This window comes from Marmota flaviventris, chromosome 16 (genome assembly GCF_047511675.1).
Source record: "Marmota flaviventris isolate mMarFla1 chromosome 16, mMarFla1.hap1, whole genome shotgun sequence".
Taxonomy (NCBI): Eukaryota; Metazoa; Chordata; class Mammalia; order Rodentia; family Sciuridae; genus Marmota; species Marmota flaviventris.
Window position 1 is genome coordinate 71,189,571 of NC_092513.1, and position 20,522 is coordinate 71,210,092.

Below are 20,522 nucleotides of genomic sequence, written 5' to 3' on the forward strand. Positions count from 1 at the left end.
GAGAAGATCTTTTGAATGCATGCCACAGCAGATAATCATTCTGGAAAGTGGTCTACGATGTGACAAAGTTCTCCACAACGTGTTTACCAAGTATTAGGTGGCTTCAAATACAGACTTTGGTTAAAAATTTTAAAGTATCAAAACCAGAGGAGGGTAAGAAAGGGAGAGGAAAGAGAGGAAAAGATAAGAGCTGCCCCAGTATCCTGTCCCTGCCCCAGGGCCAGCTGGACTTTGAGTGCACAGAAGGGATGCCCTCTGAGAACTCTCTGGCTCCTGAGTGATAAAATACCAGATGGGCTCATACTTGAGAGCTGTGGTGGCAACTGTATAAATCCTGTCAGCAGAAAAATCTGTTTTCATTTTGAAAACACTCCAAAGTATGCAAAAATGAAAATCTTAGTAGCCTGTGATTAACCGTAGTTGCCCTTGGCTATGTGCAGTTGGAAATCTGAAAGTACAATCTGGAATGTAGTATATTTCCCCTATAATATTTTGGATGGGGCTTATGATCATGTTTTGGTAAAGCTGATTTTATGAAATATAGTTTATTTAGTGAAGCAAAGCAGTAGCTGTGTCAGAGTTGCTGTGAGATGCCTATTATTATAAGGAGGCTTGTGTGGTTTATTTATCTAATACTTTCTAGAATACAAGGGGAAGCATGATTCATAGCAGTAGTAAAGTTTTATCAAACAGTAGTAGCGTCTCCAGGTGCAGAGGTGCTCATCTGTAATCCCACCCCCTTGGGAGGCTGAGGCAGGAGAATCACCAGCATAACGTGGGCAACTTAGCAAGAACCTATCTCCAAATAAAGAACCAAAGGGCTGGTGGTGTGGCTCAGTGGTGAAGTTGCCCTGGGTTCAACCCCTAATGGGCTCCACTCTAGGCGGTGGTTATCAGCACCTTTTGTTCATAGAAATTTCCCAGGCTTGCAGGACTTTGGGGTGACTTTGATTTCTAGGAAAATGAGAAGTACCTGTTGCACTTCCCGCGCAGGCGCTGTGGTGGGCGCTGTGTTCAACTGTGCACCTTGATTTTCTGCTGCAGGCCAGAAGCGAGCTCCGAGGAGAGGGGAGCAGCAAGGATGGAACGACAGCCGGGGGACAGAGGTGACACTTGATAGAGCAGAGCGGAGGCCCTACAGAGAATATCGACCCTATGAGACCGAGAGGCAGGCGGACTTCACAGCCGAGAAGTTTACAGATGAAAAGTACGTACTGCAGCCCTCCCAGAGTGGGGACTGGAAGGGCCTTCAGGAAACGTCCAGCCTTGGCCTTTCTGTGGTGGCGATCCTGGGGTTATTTTGTCAATGCAACTGAATCCGATCAGGTGACACGTGGGGGATCTCCCATGGGTCTCACAGATGACCTTATATCATTGTTCAGGAAATGATGGGCCAGTTACTGGAAAGGGAATGGCTGGCTGGGGAGGTGGCTCAGTGGTAGAATAATGGCCTAGCATGAACGACGTCCTGGGGTCAATCCCAGCATAACCCCCACCCCCAGAAACTGGTTTTGGTAACTATGAAAAACACTCTTATGAAATTACATGGGAGTGTGTTGAACTGGTTAAAATTTCTTTTACAGTTCTAGGCTCGGGAGCTGATTTGGAGCTAGGGGTATAATTACGATTTTGATTTATCATTGCTAAACAGATTTAAGCAAATTCCTAGCTCCCTGGGCAGTCAACAGGCTTTCGTGATGAAGTTTGAAGGAAAACCTGATATGACATGTAATACTGATCTCTGACCCCGTATCTTCTCTTGGGAGCACTCTGAGGTAGAAGGTGGTCACAGGCTGGTGCACTCTTGGGTCATTCCTGAGGATGGCAGCACACAGGCGTCCGAGCCCCACCTGTACAGAGTGGCAGTTATGTAAGTCTTGCTCTTGGTCCTGGTAAGGTGGATGCTTGCTGCCTAAAGTGCCTAACAGAGTTTAGGTTAAAACAGAGAAAACCAGTGAATCACATTTAAAGGGAAATATACTCATCTGTCAGTATCTCCCAGAGATTGGCTCCTGGATCCCCAAGGACACCAAAATCTCTAGACAGTAAGGTTGCTTTTATTAAAGTATATGCAGAGAATCTACACACATCCCCTTGTATACTTTAAATCAGCTCTAGATTACCCATAATGTCCAATAAAATGTAAATAGTTATGCTGTATTTTTTAGAGAATAATGTCAAGGAAAAAAGCCCGTATCTATTCAGTTCAGATGCAGTCTTTTTCCCTAAATTTTTAATTATTTTTTGTACTGAGGTTTGAACCCAAGAGTGTTTTACTACTGACCACATCCCCAACCCTTTTTATTTTTTATATAGAGATAGGGTCTTGCTGAGTTGCTTAAGGCCTTGCTAAGTTGCTGAGGCTGGCTCTGAATTCAAGATCCTCCTGCCTCAGCCTTCCCAACCGCTGGGATTACAGGTGTGGCCACTGCGAGACAGTGGAGGCCACCAGGCTGGAGAGAGTGACAGAAAGGCTTGATTTGAGACCTTTTTTATTTTTGCTGATAACTCAAATTTGCTGTGTAATGGCCACAGTCTTCTTGTCTATGAAAAACCTCTTGGGCTACTTAATTTTTGAAACATTTATTGTTTTCCCCCTCACGTCAGAGATTTATTCTGTGGAAATAAGGAAATTATAGTTCAAATGCACAAACCTGTTTGCTGCCTCCTTTTCGGTGGTAAGAGCATGCAGCCTTTAAAAAGGATAAAGTAAATCTCTATGTATGACCTGAAAAGATGCCTAAGTGAGCTAGTAAAGTGGGACATGGGAGCGTGGATTCTTTCTTTTAAAATATTTTCAGATTTACAGAAAAGTTGCAAGAATTATACGAACAGTTCCCATATGCCCTTCATCTAGATTTCCAAATATTAACTTTTTACCACATTCATTCTTTCTCTGCCCATTGATATGCGCACGCATACACACAGACACACACACTTTTTTCCTTTGTCATTTGAGAGAAAGGCATATTATTGACCCTTTGTCCCTAAATTATGTATATTTCCTAAAAAATGTCATAGAGGCTGAAGATGTGGCTCAGTGGTAGAGCACTTGCCTAGCATGCATGGGACCCTGGGCTCTAGACTCAGCACTGCAAAAACAAACCAAAACACATGGTACAGTTATCAAACTCATTAGCATTGATACATGAGTACTGTTATCTAATGCCCTAAATCATGTAATCTACAGACTTTGCTCAAATTTCCCCAATTCTCCTAGCAAGGTACTTTTAGCCAAAGAGAACATATTTCTGGTTCAGGGTCTAGTCCAGGAGTGTACATTGTGTGTCATTGACTTTAATCTGGAATAGTTCCTAGTCTTCCTTTATCTTTTATGAACTTTGTATTTTCAAAGATTGTGGGCCAGTTCTTCGTGTAGCACATCCCCAAACTTCAGTTGTCTGATGCTTCTCAGGGAACAAGGTTGTGCACTTTTGGCAGGAACTTGGAAATAGCGTGTTCTTCTTCTCGTGTGTCCTATTAGGAATATGTAGGGCATTTTACTTTCAAGGAAATTTGAATTTTTTCATAAGTCCTGTGATATCAGAAAAGATGTTCCCTGGTTTCTTAAAATATACTCTTCTGCTTAATAAAAGTCCATAAGATCTTTAACAAAAATAGTCACTTTAGACAATTCAGGAAAAAAAAAAAAGAAAATTATAAAGAGAATTAAAACCACCTATTTTGCCACCTAATATGATTACTCCTAGCACTTTAGCCCATTTTCCTGCCACCGTGGTGCTGGGGGTCGAATCCAGGGCCTGGCACATGCCAGGCGAGTGCTTTACCACTGAGCCACATCCCCAGCTCACTTCCTCTCTTATGTACTGATCTACTTTGATGTTACGATGATAATCATGTACGTTGAGTATTCCATATTTTTTCTTTTCCTCTTGACACATCGGCCTTCTCTTCTTGGTCAGTACTTTTCCCTGCTCTGTGCTTGCTGTGTAATATAACCCTTCCATAGCCTTAGACCTTTGCTCAGTGTCCGGGCCTCTGCCTTATAATCCATCGACCCAGCGAGCAGCTGAGGGTCTACGTCAGGAGGTCCCTAGATGGAGTCCTGGAGGTCGGGCCCCGTGGGGACTGTAGCAGAGGCTGTCAGGTCGCGTCATGTGTCCAGGTCAGGACCCACCTCATGCTTCAGTGCAAGGTGGACAAGGTGGGACAGTTGTGTCATGTGACGGCAAATAAAATGTGTGTGCGGTGGAAGAGCTGTTGAAAGTGACAAATCACCATCCTCTAGCCTGTCAGTGTATTTCGTCACCAGTCATGTGAGAGCATTCACAGCATTTTCTCCAAACATGAACGTAATAAAGTTGGATTTCTTAATTTAATATCGAAAGCTAGTATTACCTGGAATTTCTATGATACATGTTTATTGGACAGAATTATGGAACCTTGGGACTGGAGTTGTGGCTCAGTGGCACAGTGTTTGCCTAGCACGTGTGAGGCACTGGGTTCAATTCTCAGCACCACATATAAATAAACAAAATAAAGGTCCATCAACAACGAAAAAATATTAAAACAAAACAAACAAACAAAAAAAGAATTTTTGAAAGTCTATCTAAAGTCAGCCCTCTCGATTTGTAGATGAGGAAACAGGACCCAGATTTTCAGCAGTGCGTGTGCCGGAGGCAGGTGGCACGGGTTTTATTCTGCCGAGACAGCGCATTTCCCCTGGGGAGTCACACCCTGAGCAGTTCTGGGACTGACTCCCAGTGTGTCTGAGCGCCTGAGCTGAGCTCCATCACATGGCACACGAAATATCTGGGAGTACAACTGTGGTTTCAGTGCAGTAGGAATTCTTCCTTAGGCTCCAAATAAACTTAATTGAACTCTTGGAATATAGACTATTAAGAAATGTGTCTGCCACTGTCTGGATATATTTTCACTTTTCCTTTACTGCTAGTCATTTGAAGTCAGTTCCAATTGTGAAAGAGCCACTACTCAGATGTTTAACTACCTTTCCTCCCCTAAATAAGCTTAAGAAAAAAAGATGTGGTACAGTATACCCATAAAATTCACCCCGACGTCCCATTCTGTTGCATTAAGTACATTCCAGACCTTTTCCACCTTCCATACTGAACCCCTGTGCCCATTAAACACTAACTGATCATTCACCCTCCATGAACTTCAGTCTCTTTATCTGTAAAACTGGTACTCATGTCTCATTAGGTGTGTTAGCCAGCCTTCCCTTACTGTAACAAAATAACTGAGATAATCCAGGTTTTTTTTTTAACATATTCCCCAGCCCTTTTCCATATTTTTATTTAGAGATGTGATCTCGCTAAATTGCTTAGTCTGCTTTGAACTTGTGATTCTCCTGCCTTAGCCTCCCGAGCAGTTTGGATTATAGGCGTGCGCACTGCACCTGGCTCGATCACTCTTATTTTAAAGGGTTTGGGGTGCTGGTATGGTATGTGGATGTCTGTGAGTCAGACCCGATTCCACCATATGCTCTCCATATATGCTTTTGCTCTTCGTCTCCTCTTAATTTGGGGGTAGACTTTTTTCTTTTTATTGGCTTGTTGAACTTCCTGGCTAAGGATTCACTTTTACTTTCTTTTGTTACTGTTTTAGAACCCTTCTTGAGACACTGACTGTAGTTTAGAATCAGGTTTTATAAAGATTTCTATTTAAGATTCGGCTTGGGGTGAGGGAGGTGCAGATCCAAAAGCCAACGTAGAGAGTTAGATGCAGGATCCTGTTTCTTGTGAGAGATTGGCATAAAAGTAACAGTTGATACTTCTGTGTTTCTTCTTCTTTTTGAGTAAGGAAAATTGTGAGTTTTGTTTATTTTACCCACTACCATATAGTGACTTTTATTTTATTTTTTTTGGTATGGGGATTGAACCCAGGGTTGCTTAACCACTGAGCCACATCCCCAGCTCTTTTTATTTATTTGTTTTTTATTCTAGTTGTTTTTTTGAGACAGGATCTTGCTAAGTTGCTGTGGCTGGCTTTGAACTTGCGATCCTACCGCTTCAGCTTCCTGAGGTGTGGGCCACTGCACCTGGCTCTAATGGCTTTTTTTATTTTAATTTTTTAGTTATAGATGAACACAATATCTTTATTTTGTTTATTCATTTTTATGTGGTGCTGAGGATGGAACCCAGGGCCGAGGTAAGCTCTCTACCACTGAGCTTCAGCCTTTCTAGTGGCTTTTTAATGTAATATTTTATCCATGAAAGTAGGCTGCTAGTGCAGGTATTTAGGTTACTAACACCAACAGGTTGCTTAATGCCAGGACAAGTAGTTCGTTGTTGCTTTAAATGTTTTAAAAATTCTAATTAAAAATTTAAAACTTGGGGGGATGGGAACCGGAAAGACAGGGGAATGAATCGGACACCACTCTCCTGTGTTCATCTGTGCGTACAGGACATGAAACTCTACTCATGTCCAACCACAAGAATGGTGAGTCTGGGCTGGGCTGGGGCTCAGTGGCAGAGAGCTTGCCTCACACGTTTGAGGTTCTGGGTTCCATCCTCAGCACCATATAAAAATAAGTAAATAAATAAAGATATTGTGTCCATCTATAACTAAAAGAATATTTTAAAAAAAGAATGGGAAGTTGTACTCCATGCAAGTATGATATGTCAAAACATACTCTACTGTCACGTGTAACTAAAAAGAACAGATAAAAAAATTGTATAAAAATGTTAAAAATAGGGGCTGGGGTTATAGCTCAGCAGTAGAGCGCTTTCCTCGCACATGTGAGGCACTGGGTGTGTGAGGCACTGGGTTCAATCCTCAGCATCACATAAAAATAAATAAATATATTTAAAAATTAAAAATAAAGACACCACATTTAATAATAAAAAACAAAATTAAAAAAAACATATTAATCTTTATAACAACAAAAAAGATGTGGTCCTTTCCTGCGGGAGCCTCAGGTCTGGCAGAGGAGGGCGGGTGTTGGCGGGTGGCAGGAGGGAGTGGAGGAGTGGCATGGGTTCTCTTACCTGTGCGTTAGGGACCGTGGCAGGAGCCAGGGTCAGCACAGGTCATGTCTCTGCCGGGCGGGAGATGTCCAGCTGGAGATATCCAGGAGGCAGCTGGCCTTGTGGCCTGGAATCGGGGAGGCCCACGTGAGACAGGCCGGTGGCATCGGTGAAGTCACGGAGGCTGTGAGCGGGAAGGGAGTGGCACGCGGTGGCTAAGCCAAAGAGTGCCGGGGGCGAGGAGGTGGCTCTCTGGAGCTTCTATGCTCACAGTGGGGTGTGACCTGGAAGTGGCTGCACTGAGAAGTGGAGGGGGACCAAGAAACGCAGGACTTGGTGCCACATTTGGGTGACTAATGTTAAAGAAACAATGTTTTCAAGGACAGGTTGGGAGAGGGAATCCAGAAAGGTCAGAGGGAAATGACACAGGGAGGTTAAACCAGACCGAGACGATCGGGTTTAACACACAGGTCTCCGCTGACCTTGGAAGTTCAAGAAGCATGAAGGGTTATGGCAGGTCAGTGTTCTCAATGCCAAGTGTCACCCACTGGCTGTGGGCGAGGGAGATCTGGGAGGGCATGATGTAAAGTCGGCCATTTGTCTTACTGGATGAAATCAGTAAGCAGAGATCGGCACTGGGACGGGACGGAGCCTTAGAGTCTCCTTAGGGATCAGGACGCCCTGCGCAGGTGAGTTCAAGACCTGTCTGGGGTCTGGACTGACCCCCCACTCAGCAGCTCTGCGTGACCTTGACCTTGAGCCAGTCACCTGCCTGCTTGGCGTCACCCTCTTCAGGTGTATATCTTAGATTTGCTTGTGAAATTCCACATGTGAGGTCTTCAGAAGGACCCCAGGTGTGGTGGGCACACAGTGAAGACAGGGTGACATTTTATGCCAGCCACCGACCTTTCCAGCGTACTAGAGCCAGGATGTCCTTCTGGGATTGTTTTCTCAAACAGGTTTTAGACCTTCAGTCCAGTTCTCCAGGTTTTATTGAACCCATGTCTTCCAGACCAGTTGACAGGTTTGACCGAGACAGACCTCTGAGAGGACGCGGCGGCCCAAGAGGGGGCATGCGGAGCAGGGGCAGAGGTGGTTCTGGGAACCGAGCTGTCGACACCCTTGACCAGAGAGGGAAACGGGATTTTGAAAGATATGCTGGGAGTGACAAAACGTGAGTCTCCCTAAATGCCCTGTCCCCTGCACGTCGCTGGCAGCATAGAGCATGAGTGTGTGCGCTGTGTGGTAGCACTCAATTGGCTTCTGTTCGTGTTCTGTGAGCTCTCTCTTGTGGGAAACTGACTCTGGAACATCTTTTACAATCAGCTTTCTATGACTTAGGCCTTGACTGGAGACCAGCTTCCAGCTTAGGGGATATTCTTTCTTCCTCCAGGGCTCTCAGAACTGAAGACAGCACAGGTGGGTGTGGAGTTCGCACCTGGGGATCCGGTAGAGACACCAGGTAAGTTGCAGCCGTGTGCCCTCAGGGAGCCTCCATTTAGATGGGGATTTATGGATCTTTATTTGCTTTTTAAATTTTTCTTTGAGAATGAAGTCCTCTTGTGCTTCATACTACATGTCTTTAAGTAGAGATTGATTCTAGGCTTTGTTTTAGTGAGACAGCTTGTGTGTGTGTGTGCGCGCACGTGCACCAAATCCTGAAATTAAACCAAGGTAACTTTTTTTTTGGAACTGGGGATTGAATCCAGGGGAACTTAACCACTGAGCCACATCCCCAGCCCTTTTTAAAATATTTTATTTAGAGACAGGGTCTCGCTGAGTTCTTAGGGCCTTATTAAGTTGCTGAGGCTGGCTTTGAACTAGTGATCCTCCTGCCTCAGCCCCCTGAGCTGCTGGGATTATAAGTGAGCACCATTAAGCCCACAGGAGATAACTTTTAAAACATGTTTGCCAGGGCTGGGGATGTGGCTCAAGTGGTAGTGCGATCGCCTGGCATGCGCGGGGCGCTGGGTTCGATCCTCAGCAGCACATACAAATAAAATAAAGATGTTGTGTCTACTGAAAACTAAAAAATAAATATTAAAAAAAACATGTTTGCTGTTTCGTATTTAGGTGTGAAATTGCTCTTAAAGATCTGTTATTTTATCATAGTTTAGCCAGACAACTTCATGACAGATGACCCTGTGTTTGCTGGTGCACATGTAGCGGTACATGTGCATGTCTCACCAGCTTTTGAAATTCCTGCATATTCTGTGTTTTTCTGTGACCTTCCAGAGTCCCTGTAGATCCTTGATATCGTATTTTCATTTGTAAAATCATTTGCAGGTTGAAGCTCAATCACAGGTTTCTCCTGAGGCTCATATTGCCTTGGATCTGTGCCAGTTTTACTGGGTAGGGTGGGTGCTTGGTTTTGCCATCCTGGTGCCAGCAGAGGAGGAAAAGGAGGGAGGTGCTGTGTCGCAGGATAGTGTTGTTGGCTAGCTTTCCAGATGCCTGCAGGCTCGGGGGCACCTGTTCTGCTTTTCTTCCTTTTGCCTGAACTCATTTTTCTTGAATCACTGTCCTGTGTTTTTAAAAATGTGTTTTAAAGCTAAATAAACCAAAATTAAAAGATTTGTCACTGAGGTTCTATGGAACCCAAGCACCTTCCAAGTCATCTAATTTACCTACCACCTTAATTCATCTGGGTCCCCAAGTAGTTACTTACGCTGGCCAGTGGTAGCCTTGTCAGCAGCAGTGAGTAAAATTAAAGACAAGATGCTTTCAAACTGCAGTAACTGAGCCATTTCCAATGTTACTGGTTCTCTTTGATAGTTTAATAGGGTGAAAATGGATTTGCTGAAAATGTTTTTTTTTTCCATATGTAGCAATTAAAAAGTATAACAATTGTTAATTGTCTATAATGCTGCCTTCCAACTTTTTTTTTTTTGAGGGGGGGATACCAGGGATTGAACTCAGGGGCACTGAGCCACATCCCCAGCCCTATTTTGTATTTTATTTAGAGACAGGGTCTCACTGAGTTGCTTAGGGCCTCACTTTTGGCTGAGGCTGGCTTTGAACTCGCCATCCTCCTGCCTCAGCCTCTTGAGCTGCTGGGATTACAGGAGTGCACTAACGAACCTGGCTGCTTTACAAAGACTGCATTACATGGCTGTCAAGTAACATTTGTCTAAGTGTGGAGTCGGACTGAATTTGAGCTAGGTCGGTTCCGTCCTTCTGTGAAACACTATGCACAAACAGGCATTCCTGCCTAGTGTAACGAAGTTCCAGTGCAGGTGTGGGCCCTGGGCTGTATCTTTCTTGTACTGAATTCAACATTGGTGATTTTTTGGTTTTGTTTTGGTACCAGGGATCGAATCCTGGGGCACTTAACCACTAGTCCACATCCCTAGTCCTTTTTATGTTTTACTTTGAGACAGGGTCTTGGTAAATTGCTGAGGCTGGCTTTGAACTTGTGACCCTCCTGCCTCCGTTTCCTGAGTCACTGGGATTACAGGCATGTGCCACCACACCCAGCTTGGCAATTTACTTTTTAAGAAAAAAATATTATTTGTCAAAATAAATTATAGCTGATTTTGAAACCTGTTTTGTAGTTTTGGTAAGATGGTTCCATAAGAGCTATAGGCACATTAGGTTTGTTTATTCATAAAATAATTTAGGTCAACACAAGGGGGAGACCTGTGATTTTTCTTTTCCACAAAATTATAATTGCTTAAGTTGAAGAAATACTGATTTTTACAGAGTCTGGTTTTGGTATTATTTCTACTTTTTCTTCCCTTTATCTTTGTAACCTTTTTATGATCTTTAATTTTATAAACTGCCAGTAAACCTGTTTTTTTTTATCCCCTTGGTTTGTTCTGTGGCCAAGGGAATAAAGAGAAAGTTGTCCTTGATCCCTGCAGCTGCTGGTGGGCCTTAGGGCTACTGGATGCTTAAGTCAGGGGACCCCCGGGTTGTGATATGCAGCTATGGGTTCCTGAAGCAGCCTCTACGAGCAGACCACTGCTGTGCCCCTCCCCAGCATTTCATTTAGGATCCTTTTTTGTTTTTTAAAAGTAAAAGATAATCAAATTTTAAAAAACAGGTTTTAAAACTTGATCATAATTGCTTGGAGCTTAGAATTTAAAAATTATTTAAATTGAAGTGATCTATTATTACAATTCAACTTATGTAACTTATTTATTTTTATACTTATTTGATTGGTATATATTTAGTTGTAAATGGACAATACTTCTATTTATTCATTTATTCATATGTGGTGCTGAGGATGGAACCCACTGCCTCACACATGCCAGACAAGCGCTCCACCACTGACCTGCAGCCCCAGCCCCTTAACTTAAACTTTTAAAGCCTCCATGAAACTTTTTTACCTGAGGTAGGATTAAAAAAAAAAAAAAGAAACCTGGGTTCTGTCTGTAGACTGTAAAATACTTCTAATGGACATGTAGTTATAGCAGTTTACTGAAAGCGAAATTTCTTTTGCTGGGACTTTTAAAAATAATGCTCAGATAGGATTAATAAAAATTTCAGATAAAAATAAAAACCAAGATGTGAATTGAAACCCAAGCTATTTTCCCTCACGGGTGCGTCTGGAGGGGACGGTGTAGAAAGCCAGGTTGCACAGTGCTGTGTTTCCGGAGCAGTTGTCACGGTCTGTCTGTAGTCACACCTGCTCAGTTTGTGGGATCTGTCTCACCTTGTTAGCATTTTCAAATAGTTTGGTATGGAATAATCTTATGTTTAATAAATCATTTAATACTTACAGTTTCAGAATTCTTATGGCTCCATTTAATAAATGGAAAATAAGAGTTTTGTGTGGGTGTAGTGGTGCAGCAGCCGAGGATTGCGAGTTCCAAGCCAGCCTCAGCAACTTAGGGAGGCCCTGCCTCTAAATAAAGAATAAAAAGGTCTGGGGAGGTGGCTCAGTGGTTAAGCAAACCTAGGTTCAATCCCCGGTTCAAGAAAAAAAGAGTTCTGAATATTTTTTCCTAATAATTTATGTTTTTTAAATTTTAGATCATTCATAGAATCATTTTTGCCAAAGAACTTTAACCATTTTGCAAGTCATTTATGTGAATAAGCAATTCAGACCGTTCCTTCTTTGGTTTGGACGTGGAGACCTGTGTGTGTAGCTTCTTGAAGAGTGCGCCCTCGAGTAAAAGGACATGAGCATGTGTGTCTCTGTCTCAGATGCAGAGAGTGATGTGTGCCTGTACCCTGTGAACAGAGGGGCTCTTGCTGTTTTTCAGTGACGCGGAGCTGGCTGCCCCGATGGAGGAGACGGCGGCGATGCAGGAGTCCCAGGGCCTCCCAGAAGAGGAGTCTCCAGCCAAGTAGGGGCTTCTTCCCCCTCCCTTTGGGCCACAGGCTGATTTCCTCGAGAGTCTGGCCTCGTCCCATCACAGAGGGCTGGCCTTGTTCATTTACTGAAGGGAACGCGTGTCACAGAATGTCGTCACACGTATTTTAGGGCACAAGGCTGAGTGTCCTTGGTGACCTTGCCGTACATGGCATGGCTTGTGGACCTGCAAGTCATCAGGAGAAGGTGCCAAGAACACCTACCGCTGTGTCCTCCAGTGCGGGCCTGGCTGGTTCTCTGTAGAGGGCGTCACCTGGCACAGGCTCTGAGTCCCACCTGCTTTGCTTGAGGTGCCTGGGTCACTTCAAGGTTGCATTTATGTGCCTTGTACTGCTTGGATCCAGTTCTTTAGATATGAACTAAATCTCAAACAAAAATCTGTTAATACTAAGTGTTTCCTGTGTTGTCTCAATACAAAATCTGTTCTTACTGAACCTTCTGGAATTTATTAACTTTTATTAGGTTTTCTTAGTTATGAAAGAATCCCCAAATTTATAACATCCAGTTCTGATTTCTTAGGTCTGTCACAAGCTGCCTAATGAAGATTTATGACCCTTAATATTTCTTTACTTTTAGCTCTGCATAAAAAATGATGGGAAAATTTATATAAAGCAAGTAAGGAAGGTCCCTGTAATTTGTTCTGCTTAAAGCCTTGTTAGATCACAGCCATTCCAGGGCGTGCCTACCTCCTCCCCCTGCTGAGAGCCACGGCTGAGTCTGTATGGCCCATGGCATTTTGCCAACAGTATTGATTGACAGGCGAGGCATTACTATCCGCCTCTGCCGCAACTTTTTTCCTGATAATCCTTCCTCCTCTGATAATCTTTCTTCTTCTGAACTTTCTGTTTCTTTCTGACTAGAGTTCCTGGGCTTCTATCAACACATGCCCTAACTATTCTTGGTTCCACTGGGGTGCCTTCTTCCCTTAGTAATTTACTTCTCACCCCTTCCATATTTTCATCATAAAGACAATACAATACACTGAGACAAAACAAGACACAAACATACTGTATCAATCTTCTCCATTTTCTCGAAATGGCCATTTTTCCTCTCGCCCTATCTGCCTAGGGACGAGCAGATTTGCTCCCGTCCTATCTAGGGACGGGCAGCTTTTTTTCGTCACTTACCCCCGAGTGTCCCGGGGGCTTCCCGGACGGGCCACCATCTGCCACAGTCCGGCTGCAGCAAACTAACGGGGGGTGACGAATAACTTGTGTATGTTGATACAGCAGGAGTGGAAGCCGTTTATTGCAGGACAGGAGCAGTATTTATACATTCCACACAGCTTATCTAATTAACATAAACTAGATACATCAGTCAACCAATCAGGAATCTCCACACTTAATGGCTTGCTTTTGTTACTTCTCAAACCACGCCCTCTGGCATTTTGCCAGGCACCATCCAGACTTGTTTACGAACTCTAACATTCCCCTGGCAAAATGCCAGGTGTTATTTTGACTTGTTTACAGACTCCAACATCCCCCTCCACTCAGACCCCCAAGATGCCACTTGTCATTCATGACTGCTCGGGACGTGATGTCGGGGGAGGGGGGGGGGCCCTCACACCATCCAGAAGTTCCGATGCTTCCTTAACACCGTTAATAGCAGGGCAGCGCATCAGTCTCCCTGATTATCTCAAAACTTTTTTAAAACTACTTGGTTGAATCAACACCAAAGTATACATCCTCCCGGAGTGTCCTGTGTTCCCGTCACTTCTCTCCCGCCCTCCACTCTCTGTCGCTATGTATTAGTTTGCAGTTGTCATGATTCTGCTTCAGTGCGTCTGGACAGCTTGGACTCTGAGACTTGTCTGCGCTGCTGCACTCTCAGTGTCTCTCCCTGTGGCCAGCCTGTGCCTCAGTGTCCCCGTGGCCGAGCCTGTGCTGTCACTCAGACACACCTGTCCCTGTGTGATCAGATGGTGGTGGTTTGTGTTGCTTCCAGTCTTTGTTATAAAAGCTACTGCAGACATTGGTGTAGACAAGTCCCTTGTGACGTCTGCCTTCATTCCTTTTTTTGTTTTTATTGTTTAGCTGTAGATGGACACGATACCTTTGTTGTCTTTATTTATTTTTATGTGGTGCTGAGGATGGAACCCAGGGCCTCTCAGTGCCAGGCAGGGGCTCCACCCTGAGCCCAGCCCCAGCCCCGCCTTAGTTTCTTCTGGATGAATACCTGGGGATGCAGCGGGGGACTCTAGGTGGCAGGTGGATGTTGACTTTTGTAGGAAACTGCCAAACTCTTCCCAGCATGGTTGCATCTTTATTATTTTCCCACCGACAGTAAATGAGAGTTTAGTTCTTTTGTGTCCTTGCCAATACGTGGCAGGGTCAGCTTTTATAACTTTTGACCATTGTGGTTTTAATTTGCCTGTCCCTGATGACTGACCATGTTGAGCATCCTTTCAGTGGTCATTTGCCATCAGTGTGTCATTTTTAGGAAGGCAGCCTTAATTAGGAGCCACTCCTAGGCTTTTGATGATCCTTAGGGCACTCAATGGACAGAGCTGGAATAGACAGATACATAAACATCGTGAGATGAAACAAGTTCCTTCAGTACTTGCTGATTAGATCGAGTATGGAGGGTCTTTACCTGACCTTTCTTACGTGCTTCTCCTTTCTTTGAATACTGGGGATCTTGGCGCTCTGTGGTGTCACCCCATCAGGCATCCGCTCCATACATAGCAGTCACTGTATATAATTCAATGTTCCAGCCCAAACTGCCTTCAGTAACACAGCTGCTAAAAAGTCACTCAGGACAAGACAGCCATCAAATTTGTATTTAAAGCCATTTGAAATAGCCTGTCAATGGCTGTATCACCAGCTTGACAAACATTTAGGTTAATTTTGATTCATTTTGCTTTCAAATTATAGAGATTGATTTTCATTTGGTAATCATGTAAAAGATTTACATATTTCCAAAATTCAGTCTGAAAAACGTGGTATTTTCAATCCCTATTCTTTCCTAGCTTATATTCCAATTTCGAGTGTGTGTGAGTGTGCATGTGTCGCACACGCTCTTGCCTGCCTTTGCACTTCCGCAGTGGTCACACACTGTCCCCCCCTCCTTCCTTGCCGGGTCTGGGAGATGCTCCAGTGTATAGACAGCCCTGTGTCCTTGTTGGCTGGTTAGTGTCTGCACGTGATTAACCATAATTTTTCCATCAAGTTCCTCTCTAAGTGGGCTGAGCTATTCCCATAGAGTCTTTTCTTAAGAGCTTTTCATATTGTTGACAATATATGTTTGAGGTCTATTTTAATCCGTACTTTCCTGCATTTTGTTAGGAAACTTCTCGAACAGCACACTTTAAGGCATTTTACAGGAACCGTCTATTCCTACGACCCAAGCTTTGCAGCTTGGCTCTCTCGTTCCTCTCATCTGTCATCATCAGTATGTTGTGTGGGGCACACTTCACCGTGAACCGAAGGTGTCCGTCCACCTCCCCGTAGCTCAAGGTGCACATCATTGACGTGTGGAAGTCAGTATGTTTGGTCTATTTGGATGTAAGGTCTTCACACCATGAAATGTGCAGAGCCCAAGTGCACGTCCCCTGTTGGACAAGGGCGTGTGCTTGTGGGGCCTGGACATCTGTGAATGCAGAAGCCTGCCAGGCACCGGACAGTTCCTCCTGTCACCCTTACAGGCAGCCGCGGCCGCAGAGGTTTTCCACCGCCACTGAAGGCCCTGCAGATGCGCGTCTGGGGCCTGTGGTCAGGGTCCTTCCTGATGACAGCTGCATGTCTCATGTCGTCACCCAGTAGTGGCTGTAGGACCCTGAGCATGCCAGCCCTTTGGTGAAGGTGCAGATGGACCCTCCCCCACTCCCTGTCTTCTTTTTTTACTTTTAAACAATTTTAATGAGAGAGAATTATCCGACTGTACAACTCAGTCACTGTATATAATTCAATGTTCCAGTATTTTTTAAACTGCGATAAAATATAATTAACATGAATGGCCATTTTGCATACCTGATTTAGTGCTTCCTCACAGCTGTGAGTGTGCAGCCGTCCCCGCCATCTCCAGAACTTTCTCCTCATCCTGGGCATCCACCCAGCCAGCTCTGGTCACCCCTGGCCCCGGGCATCCTGTGTCTCACCGTTTGGGAGTTCGCTGGTTCTGTGCCTCTTGAGATCGGAGTCGCCTGTAGCCTGAGTGACCCCCACGTGGCATGGCGCTGTCAGGCTCTGCATGTCATAGGGCATCACGCCTCGCTCCTTCCACTTCTGCGTATTATCTTTAAAAAAATGGTTTTTGTTGTTCTTGGTGCTAAAATACATACAAAATTTACTATTTTAACCTTTTGAAGTGCATAGTCCCCATGACATGTACTGCCACAGTATGACACACCTGTTACCCCATCTCGTTCCAAAACATTTCACTGTCCCAGGAGGAAACCCCCATACCCACTGAGAGTCGGCCCGACGTGCTTGGTGTCCTTGTTTGTCCCCTGTGGACATTTCAGGTCACTGTGATCCTGCCCAGAAGACACACCTGCCTGTCCAGCCTGACTCCTTTGATCCCCCTAATTCCTTGAGGGCATCAGGCTCCCTTGCCCTGGTGACATGTGTTAGTATTTTGTTTCTTTTACTTGCCAAATAATACCTTTACAAATGTACTGTATTTTGTTTATCTGTTCCTCACTTGTTAGACGTCGAGGTCTTCTCTGTCTTTTGGCTATAATGACCAATGCTGCTGTCCACACTCAGGATGTCTTGACGTGGACATGTTTTGATTTTTCTTGGTATACATTCAAGAGTAAAATTTCTGGCTCAGCTGCTTCACTCTACGTTTCAATTTCTGTTTCCCAAAGTGACCACGTCATTCCTCAGCCCCTGCCATGCGCCTGAGCTCCGATCTTTGCATGTTCCCACCAGCACTTGGGTGTCTCTGATTCTGGCCATCCTAGTGGGTCGCCCTGGTCTGACTCATTGGCATTTCTCTGATGGCTAATGATGTGGCACATCTTATTGGCTATTTGTGTATCTTCTTTGTAAAAATATCTATTCAGATCCTCGCCTGGTTTTTAGTTGGGTCTTATGTTAGAATTCATAATCCTTTGTCAGATAATCTTAGATCAAATCCCTTATCAGATAAACGATCTGTAAACTTCCTCCCCCATTCCATGGGTTTTCTTTTCACTTTCTGATGGTGTCCTTTGCAGCACAAAATTTTAAAATGTTAATGATGATGTCTTAATTGTTTCTTTGCCTGTGCTTTTGGTGACACAGGAAGAAGCCACTGCTCACTCCAGGTCAGGAAGGCCCGGGCCTGGACTGCGGAGTTTCACATGCTCTCTCTACGGCGTGCGGCAGGGCTCCAGCTCCCTCTCTTGCGTGTGGCGTCCAGTTGTCCTGGCACCGCTGTTGGACAGATTTTTCCTCCTTTGAATTGTCTTTGGCACCTTGGTCTTAAAAATATAAAAGATCAGTTGACCAAAATATGAGGCTTTTTCCTGAACTCTGAATTGTTTTCTGTTGACCTATATGTCTTTTATTTAGTTTTTGCTAGCACGTTTTTAAAAATGATTTTTGCATACCAACTTTGTATCCTACAGGCTTAACTCCTTATTAATTCTCTCCACTAATCTGCAGCTTCTTCTGGATTTTCTGTGTAGATGATTGTATTGTCTGCACACACCGTGTTAATATTCTTTCTGATTTTATGCCTTTTGCTTCCTCCTCTTGTCTTATTGACTCCCACTGGAATGTTGAGAGGAGACATCTTTGCCTGTGAGTGAGCTTAGGAGAAAAGCATTCATTATCGCTACTATTAAAAAATTACATTTTAGCTGGGCACGGTGGTGCACGCCTGCAATCCTAATGTCTCAGGAGCCTGAGACAGGAGGATCGTGAGTTCAAAGCCAGCCTCAGCATCAGTGAGGTGCTAAGCAACTTTTATTTAGAGACTCTGTCTCTAAGTAAAATACAAAATAGGGCTGGGGATGTGGCTCAGTGGTCGAGTGACCCTGAGTTCAATCCCTGGTACCAAAAAACAAACAAAGATTAAGAAGATTTCATAGTACTTAGTTTACTGGAAGTTTTTGTTAGGAATAAATGTTGAATTTTTAAAGTGTTTTTTTTTCTGTATCTGTTGAGATTATTAAATGGTTTTCTTTTTCAACTTGCTAATTTGAGGGGCTGGGGCTATAGCTCAGTTGGTAGAGTGCTTGCCTTACATGCATAATACCCTGAGTTCAATCCCCAGCACCACAAAAAACAAAAACAAAAAAGAAAAAAACTTGCTGATTTGATCCATTAGTGGGGCTTTTTTTTTTTTTTTTTGAGACGGTCTCGCTGTGTTGCCCAGGCCGGCCTTGAACTCCTGGCTCAAGTGGTTCTCCCACCTCAGCTCCCTAGTTGCTGGACTCCTAGGCGGGCACTGCCACACCCGACCTGTGATGTCAGAGTGTCACATCAGCCCTGCATTCCTGAGTGAGCCCTGTCGTTCTCTTTCCCATGTTTCCTTGGGTTTGGTTACCTAAAATTTGGCTGAAACGTTGTGAAGCACACTGTCTATATAGAGTTTTTCTTTCTAATAGTGTGTTTTCCTGATTTTGGTATCTAGTTAATGCTAGCTTCTTACAGTGAGTTGAAGAGTGCCCAGAAGTTTCTGTTCTTCTGGGTTTCTATGGAATTTGCATTTCTTAGTGTTTATTGGAATTCACAAGTGAAGCCATCTGAAGTTTTTTATTTGTTTGTTTGTTTTTTGACCACTGAGCTATATCTCCAGTTCTTTTTTATTTAATTTTTTAAAATTTTGAGTCAGGTCTCACTAAGTTGCTTAGAGCCTCCTAGGCTGGTCTTGAACTTGTGATTCTCCTGTTTCCGCCTTCTAAACTGCTGGGATTACAGGTGTGCACCAACATGCCCAGCTGAAGTTTTCTTTATGGGAAGGTTTTGTCTGTGTTTTTTGCTGTAGATTGAAATTTCTCCAGTAGATATGGGGCTGATGAGCTTGGATGCTGAATAGGCTTTGGTATGTCGTGCCTACTTCATCTCACTGGTTTGACTTACTGGCACAACGCTGTTTACATATGCAGCCATTTACCTTTTGACACCTGCCGAGTCTCTATAATGATGTCACCTTTCCTATTTCCTGATAGTGGCAATTTGTGTAGAAAAAACTGGAAGGAGGGTTGCACTTCTCTGTCCTCTCCCAGGACAGACTACTAGATATGCGTACTAGAGACGCGACCAGAATGAGGAGTAGACTGGAAGGCCTGTGTTTGTGGAGAACATTCTCAGATGTGTGCATTCGCGGCTTCCCGTTGCTCTTCCCGTTGCTCTTCCCGGGCTTCTTGCATTTTCTTCCCTGTGGTCTCATTTTGTCTGTCCGCCATCGGGAGGGAAAGTGTGGGTGGTGAGGTGCGATGATCGTAGTATCGGGACGCTACCGTCCCCACATCCCGAGATGCTCTGCAGCCACACGTGAAAAGATGGGACTGAAACAGGGAAGCCCGCGATGCAGAGGTGTTTCTTAATTACACCTGAGATCCACAAAAGTGCACTAAACCGAGCTATTTCTTTGCTAGAATAGACATTTCAGTCCCAGCGGCAGTGATTTTTCCACGATTGTCCCTCTTCACAGAGTTCCTGAGTTGGAGGTGGAGGAAGAAACTCAAGTTCAGGAGATGACCTTAGACGAGTGGAAAAACCTGCAGGAGCAGACCAGGCCGAAGCCCGAGTTCAACATTCGGAAGCCAGAATCGTCGGTTCCTTCCAAGGCCGTGGTCATCCACAAGTCACGGTACCGAGATGACGTAAGCAGGCGCTGGGCTTCCTCCTGCTGTGACGGGCGTTATGGCCAGGCGTCATCAGGTGGTGGTGGGAACTCAACCTGGTGGCCTGGGGTACCCGGCAGTCAGGTGGCGGCGCAGGCTCTGCTCACCTGGAAGTGTTGGCACTCACCTCTGACGACTGACCTTTCCTCTCCCAGGCGGTGCAGCTCCTGGACACGCCACTGCAAAGCGTGGCCGCCTGTGTTGTCTTAGACCACGCTGGCCCCACCCTCCCCATGAGCATTGTGCGTCACTGCCATTGGGACCCACATGGGGAGCCTGGGGTCTTGGTGTCAGCAGCTCTGTTCCCACCACCACACTGCAGGAGTTTTCCTGGGTGGCAGTGGCCACCGTGGCCTGGAGGGTGGCCAGGGAGGCTCTGGGTTCCGAGCCCCAGTTTGCATGGTTGACACTGAGCTGTTTGTCAGACGCTGGAAGTTGTACGGGTGTTTAGGGATGTTTACAGATGTTGATCGAG

General features: G+C 44.7%; 1 protein-coding gene across 1 annotated transcript in view; it reads left to right on the forward strand.

Moving 5' to 3' along the window:
• Positions 1–20,522, forward strand: part of Habp4 (hyaluronan binding protein 4) — a 29,472-nt gene that overhangs the window by 4,050 nt on the left and 4,900 nt on the right. Inside the window, exons 2-6 of the mRNA XM_027955839.2 lie at positions 1,045–1,207; positions 7,960–8,121; positions 8,341–8,409; positions 12,158–12,241; positions 19,855–20,026. Coding sequence (XP_027811640.2) covers positions 1,045–1,207; positions 7,960–8,121; positions 8,341–8,409; positions 12,158–12,241; positions 19,855–20,026 — 650 coding nt within the window. The remainder of the gene's footprint in view (positions 1–1,044; positions 1,208–7,959; positions 8,122–8,340; positions 8,410–12,157; positions 12,242–19,854; positions 20,027–20,522) is intronic.